General features: G+C 54.8%; 2 protein-coding genes across 3 annotated transcripts; both read right to left on the bottom strand.

The window, feature by feature from the left end:
• Positions 1–350: 350 nt before the first annotated feature.
• LOC115598747 (leucine-rich repeat-containing protein 4C-like) lies at positions 351–3,454 on the bottom strand. Its single transcript, XM_030456165.1, has one exon. It carries the CDS (start codon positions 3,423–3,425, stop codon positions 948–950), a length of 2,478 nt encoding a protein of 825 aa, XP_030312025.1. The 5' UTR covers positions 3,426–3,454; the 3' UTR covers positions 351–947.
• A 3,394-nt stretch (positions 3,455–6,848) lies between these two features.
• CPN2 (carboxypeptidase N subunit 2) lies at positions 6,849–9,721 on the bottom strand. Of its 2 annotated transcripts, none has more exons than XM_030456150.1 (2): positions 9,523–9,721; positions 6,849–8,669 (listed from the first exon to the last, which is right to left on the bottom strand). In XM_030456150.1, exons 1-2 carry the CDS (start codon positions 9,532–9,534, stop codon positions 7,026–7,028), a joined length of 1,656 nt encoding a protein of 551 aa, XP_030312010.1. In that variant the 5' UTR covers positions 9,535–9,721; the 3' UTR covers positions 6,849–7,025. The 2 variants fall into 2 exon arrangements, with proteins under 2 accessions (XP_030312010.1, XP_030312011.1); XM_030456151.1 differs by having other exon boundaries at positions 6,849–8,664.
• Between the last annotated feature and the right edge of the window lie 320 nt (positions 9,722–10,041).

Here is a 10,041-nt window from a genome sequence, read left to right as displayed (position 1 = left end):
TGTTAAATCTTGGTACATTCCCAGCCCTGGCAGCAGCCCAGGAGTACAGAGATGAAGGTGCACATCAACTCTTCAGTTAGGAGGGGAATGATCCCCTTCCTCCCAAATTTCATCAGGGTTCAGCATCAGTTGAAGATAAGGATTGGCTGTGCTCCTCCAGAGAGGTCAGGGTAAGCAGCACCACAAAGAGGTTTGGGGGACACAGGATTTAAAGAGATGGAACAAAAGCATCTCTTTTCTCCCCTGCTGGTGCCAGCAGGAGGGTATGCAGCGCTGGTCCTCCGGAGATCTGGAGGTGGCTGGCACTGACTTGGGAGCCCACGGTCCAGCAAGCACCAGGAATCCCCGCAGCAGGTCACAGTGAGAAAAACCCTGGGATGAACACTCCTGTCACAGGCCTTCAGTAAAGGACAGTCTTTAATATCAGTGAACACAAAAGGGAGAGAGAAGGGGGAAGAAGTCAAAGGGTTATGACGGACTTATGGACACGGACACATCCTGAAACGCTACGCGGGGGAGAAGCCAGGGTGTGGGGCAAGAAACCCTGGGACATCCTTCCCCAAATACGGTGCACCCCGCGTGTACCTGCCAGGGATGGGGAGGAAATGCAGGCAGGAGCTGAGACCAGATCCTGTAAGCAAGAGGGGGCCGTGCCTGAGGTTCAGCGAGGTCCGCAGCCGACCCAGTCCGTGGTCTCCGGTATTTCGCTGCTTTCCAAAGTCAGTGGTCGCGCCCTCCGCTCCAGGTGGCCCAGGGCAGGCAGTGGCAGCCACTGCCTGTGTCGGGATGCCACCTAGTGTCGCTTGGCAGAAATCCCTGTCAGGCAGCGACAGCGTGTCCAGATTCCACAGGCTCACAGCATCTCCCATGGAACAGGTACCCTGCCGCCAGCACGGCTCCAGACCCTGAAGGAGGTAGCGAGCACTGCCCAGGTCATGCAGGAAAGCTCAAAGTGGTGCCTGAGCTTGCTCGGGGGGTCCCGGGGCACTCAGGGCATGGAGACTCAACAGCCTCACCGGTGCCATGAAGTGGCCCCTGCAGTGGGTGGCTTGGTGAAGGAGAAGGGCGAGCACCCCCCACAGCAGTGTGCAGCCAGCCTGCAGCACCAGTGTGGCCAGGCCCAGGGCTAGGGACACCCAGCACTGCCGCTGGCCAGGACGCAGGGTGATGCTCCAGGAGTGATAGACACTGGGGATTGGGGGTGGGGAGGCTGGCAGGGGGCTCAGATGGTCTGGCAACGGGGGGACAGGCATTGTCAGGAGCAGGATGGTGCCTGCAGGGACAGAAACATTTTGAGGGGCAGTTGGAGCAGGCTGGGTGCCAACTGTGGGCAAGCTCCACGTGGTGGTGTGGTCCTGTTCTTTGCCTGGTGCAGGAGCATGGTGGGATGGGGATTTTGAGGCCAGTGGCACCATACCTGGCACAGCAGCCCTGGGTGATGTCCAGACTGCTGAGGGGGGAATTGAAAGAAAGGAGATGCTGGGTGTCCCCCGCAGCATAGTGGCTGGCATCTCAGTGGGCACCAGAAAATTAAGAGGCTCTTGCCTCATGGTGGCTGTCAGTGGGCTAGTTGGCTCCAGTGAGGTGACAGAAGATAGAACAGATAATGCAAGCTCTGGGCTGGTGGTCCCATGAGGCTGTAGGCTTATGACGGCTGGAGATGGATGCAGGCTGAAGGCCTCCTGTGCCATAGCTGGTGATGGTGTGTTGCTGGAGATCTTGGGCAGTGTGGCTGCTGATGGGATGGCAGTGGAAACCTTTAGCAGCACAGCTAGTGATGGTGTGGTGATGGACGCCTCAGGCAGCACAATCGCTAGTGGTGTGATGATAGACTTCTTGGGCAGTACAGTTGGTGATGGGGTGGTGATGAAGGCATCAGGCAGCACAGCTGATGATGGGGTGGCAATGGAGGTGTCATGCAGCACAGTTGGTGATGGTATGGTGTTGGAGGTCTTGGGTAGTATGGTTGATGATAGTGTGGTGATGAAGGTCTCATGCAGGACAGCTGGTGACAGGGTGGTGATGGAGGTTTCAGGAGGCACAGCTGGTGATTGGGTGGTGTTAGAGGTAATGGGCATATTGGTTAATGGTGGGGTGGTGATGGTTGGCAAGGTGGCACAGATGGCCACAGGCAACAGCATGGTTGGTGGTGTCATGGTGGGAGAGGCTGTCTGTGACATCATAGTTGGCTCTGCAGTTGACATGTCTCCATGTGACTGCAAGGTTGACATCCCCTGTGATGATGTGGAGGTCAATGACAGAGATGGGGCAAAAGAAGCTGAAGGAGGCAGAAAAACTGGGCAAATTAAGTGGTCATCCCTCAGCGACATAACTGCTTGCCCTGCCAGGTGAGGTGGACTCTTGCATGACATTCGGGTGGACAATTTGACCTTCTCACTGTTGCCCAGGATCCAGCTGTGCAGGTAGCTGAGGTTGCAGTCACATCTCCATGGGTTTTCGCTCAGATACACTGAGTTGAGCTTCTTCAGAGGGTCCAGAAGCCCTTGAGGGACATTCTCCAGCTGATTCTTCCGAAGGTTGAGGGTTTTCAGGTTTGGGAGAGAAGCAAAGACCTCACCATCCAGAGCAGAGAGACGATTTGTGTCCAGCTGGAGGTCCAAGAGCTTGCTGAGCCCAGTGAAAGCTCCTCTTTGCAGGGCTGCTAGCTGGTTGTGGGACACAATGAGTTTGCCAAGAGATGTGAGGTTGGCAAAGACACCATCTGGGAGTGTGGCCAAACTGTTCCTGCCCAAGTCCATCTCCCGCAGGTGTGGCATGGTGTCAAAAAGGCAGCAAGGGAGCTCTGTAATGTGGTTGGAACACAGAGTCAGCAGCTTCAATTTGTTTAAACCAAAAAAGCCCTGAGGAGGGAGGACCTCGATGAGGTTGTTGTCCAAGAGGAGTTTCTCCAGGTGAGACAGGCTTCTCAAAAGCATGGGTGGCAGTGCCCTGAGCCTGTTCCTCTGGAGGCTGAGCTCCATCAGCCCTGGCTGACTGTCAAACAGCCCCTCTGAGAGGTCCTGCAACTCATTCTCATAAAGCCGTAGGACTTGCAGCTGGGAGAGTTTGCTAAAGGCATCCCCAGGAAGACTTGTGATCCTGTTTCTAGCCAGGTCCAAAAACGTTAGATTGACAAGAGAATCAAAAATGCCATCTGGAAGAGAAGTGATTGCATTAATGTGCAGGGATAGCTCTCCCAGATTTTCCAGCCCATCAAACAGGCCTTTGGGGATGCATGTGAGGTGGCAGTCTCTCAGCTCCAGCCTCTGCAAGCTTGGGAGGTTTTGGAAAGTGCCCACAGTTAGTTCTTCTAATAAAGCACCAGATATTTCCAAGTCCCTCAGCCTCTCCAAACCAGCAAAGGCTCCAGGTTCAACTGTCTTGATCCTGTTGCCAATAAACAAAATCTTGATCAGGCTTGGCATGTACCTGAAGGCATCTTTCCTTATAGCAGTGACACTGGTTTGCACAAAGATCATCTCAGTAACGAAGGGCTTTGCAATCTTTGGGATCTCTTTTACATCATTTTTTGTCCCTCTGTAGACCTCCTGGAAGTCTTTGGGCATTTCATATGCATCTTCACCCAGGATTTGATCTTGGCATTTATGGGGTTGGAAGGAGAGGACAAAAAGGAAAAGGAACTGCAGGTACATTGTCCTGAAAAAAAAAGAAGGTTTCAAAAATCATTTAAGAACAACAACAAAACTAAAAATCTCTGTTTACAGCCCCTCAACTGTGGTACCATTCACATTTCACAACTAATATTATGAGAAAGAGAGAGACCATTTAAGTCAACATATGCTGCACTTACAAGCACTGATTGCTGCTGGTACCGAGGGATAGAGAGGAAGGGAGCATGAGCCAGCTCATGGCTTGGCACTGGCAGACTCTCCAGGAGAGACACGTACTGGACAGTCTGTTCTCTGGCCCTTCTTCTCCCAACATTTGGGCTGTAGGATTGTCATCTGACACGGTGAAGAAGGCAAAGTGCTGCTTCCCATTAGTACTGCCCCAGTGGGTCCAGTGGCTCAGCAGGGCAGCACAACAGAAACAGTCAGCCCTGTGCTTGCTAATGAGGGACCAGAAAGGGACCCAGGAGCCAGCCAAGACCAGATGACCTTGATTACTGAAAATTTCCACACTATGCTGGATCAACTCATTATTTCATTGGTGCTTTTCTCAGTTCAGGGGGGTCATATAAAACATGGCCTAAAACATCTCCTTTTCAGGATTCTTGCTAATAGCGTCGTACTTAGGTGTTGGTTACGTGGCTCTATTAGAAATGGTTAACTCATGAGCAGCAACCAAGCTTCTGAGAAAGGCTCATTAAAAAACTATTCAGAGCTGAACTCTTTAATACCTAACATTCAGGGAGCTTAACTGCAGTTAGGAGGTGAAGTGGCTGATGCACACTCACCTGTAGCCACATAAAGCCCATGGCTTCCCTCAGGTCATTTGGAAACACTCACCTAATAGATTAGTTGGGGTTTAACAGCCATGGGTATAGTAATGGGATCATAGTTTCCAGCTGGTGATTCACATCCCTGGGTGGGAACAGGGCAAAGGGCTATGGGTTGCTTCTTGGTGTCCACCAAAGATGACCATGCAAATAAACCTATGCTTTGAAAAGTTTGTTGTTGTGGTTTTTTCCCAAAAAATGTTGGGAGGTTAGCAAATACAGGAGGCTGAATGCCATTGGGTGTGAAGAGAATACAATGATAGAAGTATGTGCCAGCTGCCCCACAGGGCTTCGCGGGCAGAAGCCTCTACTGATCCCTGCCCACCCTCTCCTCAGAGAGATTTGAGCGCAGGAGGCAGGGTGCCAAATTCCCTGCTTGATTTCAGCTGCAGGGGCAGCACAGTGAGTTAAATGTGCAGGTGAGAACAGCTGGACTGAGCTCATGGGGATGAAATTAAACATTTTTGAACTGCAAAACTCTTTTAAAACCCTTCCTCACACCACCTGGGCTTCAACATTGTCCCTTGCTTCTCCCACCTCCCTGCAGTGCAGGAAGCTCCAGCTCACGGTGCTGCAGGCTCTCCTACTCCTTACTAAAAGGAAACAATCAGCAGTCCCACAGAGCTACCCCTCCAGGCACATTTTAAAAAACAAAAAAAGCATTTTGCATCACTTACTTGGCTGAGCGTTTGCAAACAAGTCCAGCTGCCAGAGTGAACCACTGCATGAGGAGTGAGGCCACCAGATGTGGTCCCATCACCTGGCCAGCTCTTTATCCATGTCCCAGACACAGGGCTTGGTTTCATGAGAGGTCAGGGCACAGGTCTGCATGGGGAGATAAGAGACAATCAGGGAACAGGCAGAGAAGCTGTGGCCCTGCTGTGGGAAGCCATCACAGAAATCCCTCAGAGAGGACACAGGCACGTACTCTCCAGACATTATCTGCTGACACCACTTGACTAGTCACATCCAGGGAAATCTGAAGATCTCCAGGCCAGCCTGTTTTGCAGCCAATGGTCTCTGCAGTCTCATATCTCCACCAGCATAAGCCACCAACTTCTCAGGCACCACCCTCACCAATACAGCAGAAAGTTTCCCCATTTGAAGCTTTTCCTATTCAAAACATCCAGCTGTTTCCTTCCTCAGGAATTGGTTTAAGTAGCTAAAAGTGCTGCTCTGAAGACATTTGTTTAAGCTTGTAACAGGAGTAACATCTGTGTCCAGACAGGCTGATATGTGGGCTCTGGGCTCAGCCCCACATCTCCACCATCTGTGGGGCTGGGGCTGTTGCATTTCCCTGCATCCAAGCACAAGCCAAAGACCCTCCTGTGGTGACAGCCAGGGGGCTTGTGTGGTGAAGGGCATCTTATTGGGAGAAACACCCTGTTTGATGCAAAGATTTAGAAGGACTGTGCAGCCATCGCTTCCCAGTAGATAATTGCACTAATTGCATTTAAACATTTTTTCTTCCGTCTTTGTTTGCTATTATTAAGACTCAGCTTGGGCTTCCTGGGCTGCTTTATACCTTTCCTGTCAAATTAAAAGCACTCAAACAGCTGCACATTTTCAACAGCCTTACCCTTTTCCAGAGTCAATGCCGTACGCATCCAGGTCCCCGCCGGGTGCCAGGCTGCTCCACAGACTTCAGGGTGGCAGGAGCCAGGATGCACGGTTGGGGACAGAGCTCACAGCAGGAGTGACATCAGCCTCCCCGGGTCGCCGTGTGGCAGCTGTGCCAGCCCCTGTCCCAGTGACCGCAAGATGGAGCAGTAACACCACACGGCAGCCCCGGGAGAAGTGCTCAGCGGAGCCTGAGCTGTACACATTGGCACCCCTGTCTGCACGCACACACGCGTGTCCGCACCCACCAGCACACAGACGTGCATACTTTCACACACATGTGCACATATGTTCCCTCTCATAAGGCGGCACCCACCTCCGTGCAGTGCCCTGCGTGGGAACGTGCAGTCCAACTTCAGGGTCCCCAACCCTCTCGGGAGGAGCCCCACCCGGGCATAGCCCCCGGACCAGAGCCCACCCTGCATCCCGCTCATGCCCCTCGCTGGGCAGGGAGCAGTGCTCCCCCACACCTCCCCTGGACACTCCACACCATACCCGTGCCCTAGGGGTCGGTGTCAGGCTGCGGCTGGGTCTCTGCGCTGCTGAGGACCGTGGGGTAGGAGAGCTGCATCAGACAGAAATAAGCACGCCAGGGAGCAGCACCGAGCACCTGCACCAGTGCCACACCGTGCACAGCTGGGGCCACGTCCCCGCGGGACCACAGCGACCTTCACCTTTTCTCCCAGACACACACACAGAGGTGGGGGAACAGAGTGTTTCCTCTCTCCAATATGGCAACTAGTTGCACAGAAATAATATATACATTTTAATTATATTTCAAATACATAGGAAATGCATACCTGGGAGGATAAATTTTACCAGGTCATGAGGAGAGCTCGGTGATGGCTGGTGACCATGGTAGGGGTAGCAGAGCAAGATGGATGCTGTTCTCCAGGCTGGTTCAGAGGCTGGCAATGCAGAAGCAGGGCAAATACCTGCCCAAGCCCTAGGGAGCAGCAGGGGGGCCTGACGAGGTGGTCTCATCCCAGCTCCTAGCTGTGATGAGGGCACTGACCTGCAGAGTGCCACAATGTGAGCGCAGCACCCAGGCACCCTGGTACTCCTGCAATGGCCTGGCTGCCTGCCCAGGAGGAGGGGGAGAAGAAGGAAAAGGAGGAGGAGGGAGGCGAAGGCTGAGCTGCTGGCAGGTGGTGACATTGCATACCATGCTCACGGTGCCCTCAGGGTTGCTATAGGTGCACAGCCCTGAAGCATCCTCCCCCAGCTTCTCTGGGGGGTCACCAGGTGCTGCTGGGCACTCCAGCTGCCTCTGGTGGACCTCCAGCAGAGACTGTCCCTGTAGAGTCTCTGGGCTGGCACAGGAGGCTTGGGCATTGGTGAGTGGCTCTGCAAAGCCCTGGAGCCAGCCCAAGAGATAGGTCAGATGGCAGTTGCAGGCCCAGGGATTGTGGGCCAGCTCCACATGTGCCAAATCCTCATTGGCATCGAAGAACCCGGGGGGCAGGCGGGCCAGGAGGTTGTGGTCCAGCGCCAAGGTGGTGAGGAGGGGCGACTCAGCCAGCAGCTTGGCTGGAAGGATGGAGAGGGAGTTGTAGCTCAGCTGCAGCATTGACAGCCCTATCAGCCCCTGGAAAACCCCTGTGTGGAGATGGACCATGGCGTTGTGTGACAGCACCAGGGTCTGCAGTGCTGACAGGTTGGCAAAGAGCCCCTGGGGCAGTGCCTCCAGCTGGTTTCGAGCTAGCGAGAGATATAGGAGGTAAGGGGTATCAGCGAATAGGGCTGGAGGCAGGGTGGTCAGGCGGTTGCCCTCCAAGCTGAGGACAGTGAGGTTGAGGAGACCAGAGAAGATGTTAGGGGCCAGGCTGCCCAGGGCATTGTGCTGCAGCTGCAGCCGCTGCAGCCCCCCCATCCCAGCAAAGATGTTGGCTGGCAGCTTCTCCAGGTGGTTACCATCCAGGTGGAGCTCAGCCAGCTGCCCCAGAGCCCCAAAAGTGCTGGGGGAGACCCGCACCAGCAAGTTGTCACTGAGCTTGAGGAAGTGGAGGGAGGTGAGGGGGGTCAGCAGCCCGGGAGGCAGCTCAGCCAGGATGTTCTGCGAGAGATCCAGGGTCTGGAGGTGTCGGAGTGGACGGAAGATGCCGGAGGGCAGCACTTCAATCTTGTTCCCAGACAAGCGCAGGTCCTGAAGGTGGGAGGCAGTGGTGAAGAGCCCTGGCTGCAGGGACTGGATGGCGTTGGCACACAGGGAGAGCTTGCTGAGGCTGGGCAGCCCCACCAGCACCCCTGGGCTGACTGCTGGCAAGGGGTTGCCTGACACCTCCAGCTCGGTGAGGCTGGGCAGCCCCTGAAAGGCACCATCTTCCAGCTCCTGGATGTTGTTGTTGAGGAAGACCAGCTTGGTGAGAGTGGTGCTGGAGCCCAGGGACTCGCTGCGGATACTGCTCAGGGCTGTCTCCACAAAGAAGAGATGGGTGGCATTCCCTGGCAGGCCCGCTGGGATCTCCTGCATCCTCTCCTCCGAGCAGAAGATTTTGGAGCTGTCATAGCACTGGCAGGTGGGAGGGCAGGGCAAGGTCAGCCCCTCCTCCAGCAGGAACCCCAGCAGCATGTAGACCACCAGCCTGCACTGGAAAAGGAGCCAGGCTTCATCTCCTGCCTCAGTGAGGTAGAAATCTACACCCGAGGCAAACGCTGCAGCCAGAAATGCAACAGGAGCAACTTCTGTGGCATTGCCAGCTCCAGCAGCTGCCCCAGCCACGGGGCATCCCCCCAGTGCCAGCTGCCCTTGCACACACAGACCTGCCCTTGCAGGAAAAGGGAGTGCTTCCCTGACAAATCTCTCCCTTCCTGCCCCATGCAGTGGGTCAGGGCTCTTCCCCTGTGCTCCAGCCCTACTCGAGCCTGCCCTGCGACAGCCAGAGCGGTGCCACTCTCACCAGAAGTCCCCAGATCCTGCAGAGCAGTACCTGAAGTGGGACCTGTTTGGTCCCGCAGGGTCTTGGGGGAACCTGTGGCCTCATGAGATGCCTCCATGGGTACAGAGCTGTGCTGCACACACTGGCAGAAGGGGACACAGCTGCAGGGCTGCTCTGTGCAGCAAAGTAGTGGGCTCGATCCATGATTTTCCTAATAGCCCATCACGTACTTACTTCTCTGGAAGCAGAGATGCATCAAATATTCCTGAGGGATATTCAGCATGAACTCTTCCCAGCCCTTGGGAGGCATTTTTAGAGGCAGTGGCCTCCAGACCTCTGCCAGTTCCTCCCTCCTTGGGATACATGCCAGTGCTGAGAGGTGATGGGGGATGCTGCCCACCCCATAGCAATGCCCACCTGCAGATCCCACACACCAGGAGAGTTATCCTGAACTTATGTTGGCACCTGAGAGCGGTGTTGAGCTTGGCTTTTCCTTTCCACCACCCCACCTGGTAGCTCCCACCTGTCCCTCCAGACCACCCGAGTGGCATGGCCACCACTTACCGAGCGTGGCATCACGGAGACTGCCACCGAGCCTGTGGCAGGTTTGCAGGAACACTGCTCTGCGAGGTGGGACAATGTTTTCTGGAGCGGATGGAAAGCTGGCCAAGGAGCTGTTCCTGCTGGGGCGGAGCTGCCCCTCACTGCTTATCAGCAACAACAAACTGTGTCCTTGGAGTGCTTTGAAAAATAACCCAGCCCCAGAGGGACTGGAGGTGAGGCCAGAGGCAGCTGCCAGCAAGCATCCTGGCAGGGAAGCAGGGTCATGGCTCCGGATGTCCAGTGGCCCAGGGATGGCGGCAGGGCTGTCATGGGTGACATCAGTCCCACCCCAAGGTCAGTACTCTAGCTTACAGTAGCTCCTCAAGAGACCCCCTGGACTTTTAAAAATCTCACTGGGAAGTGATCCTAGCCAATATCTCTTACATGAGAGTGAGGGCCAGGCACAGCTTAGCAAAGCAATGCCATGGGGAGGGGACCACCCTGGACCAATCATGTTGAGATGCTTATCAGGTGTTTTGC

Source organism: Calypte anna, chromosome 9, assembly GCF_003957555.1.
Source record: "Calypte anna isolate BGI_N300 chromosome 9, bCalAnn1_v1.p, whole genome shotgun sequence".
NCBI lineage: Eukaryota > Metazoa > Chordata > Aves > Apodiformes > Trochilidae > Calypte > Calypte anna.
The sequence above is the reverse complement of the archived record's forward strand: the minus strand, read 5'-3'. Positions and strand labels throughout refer to the sequence as shown.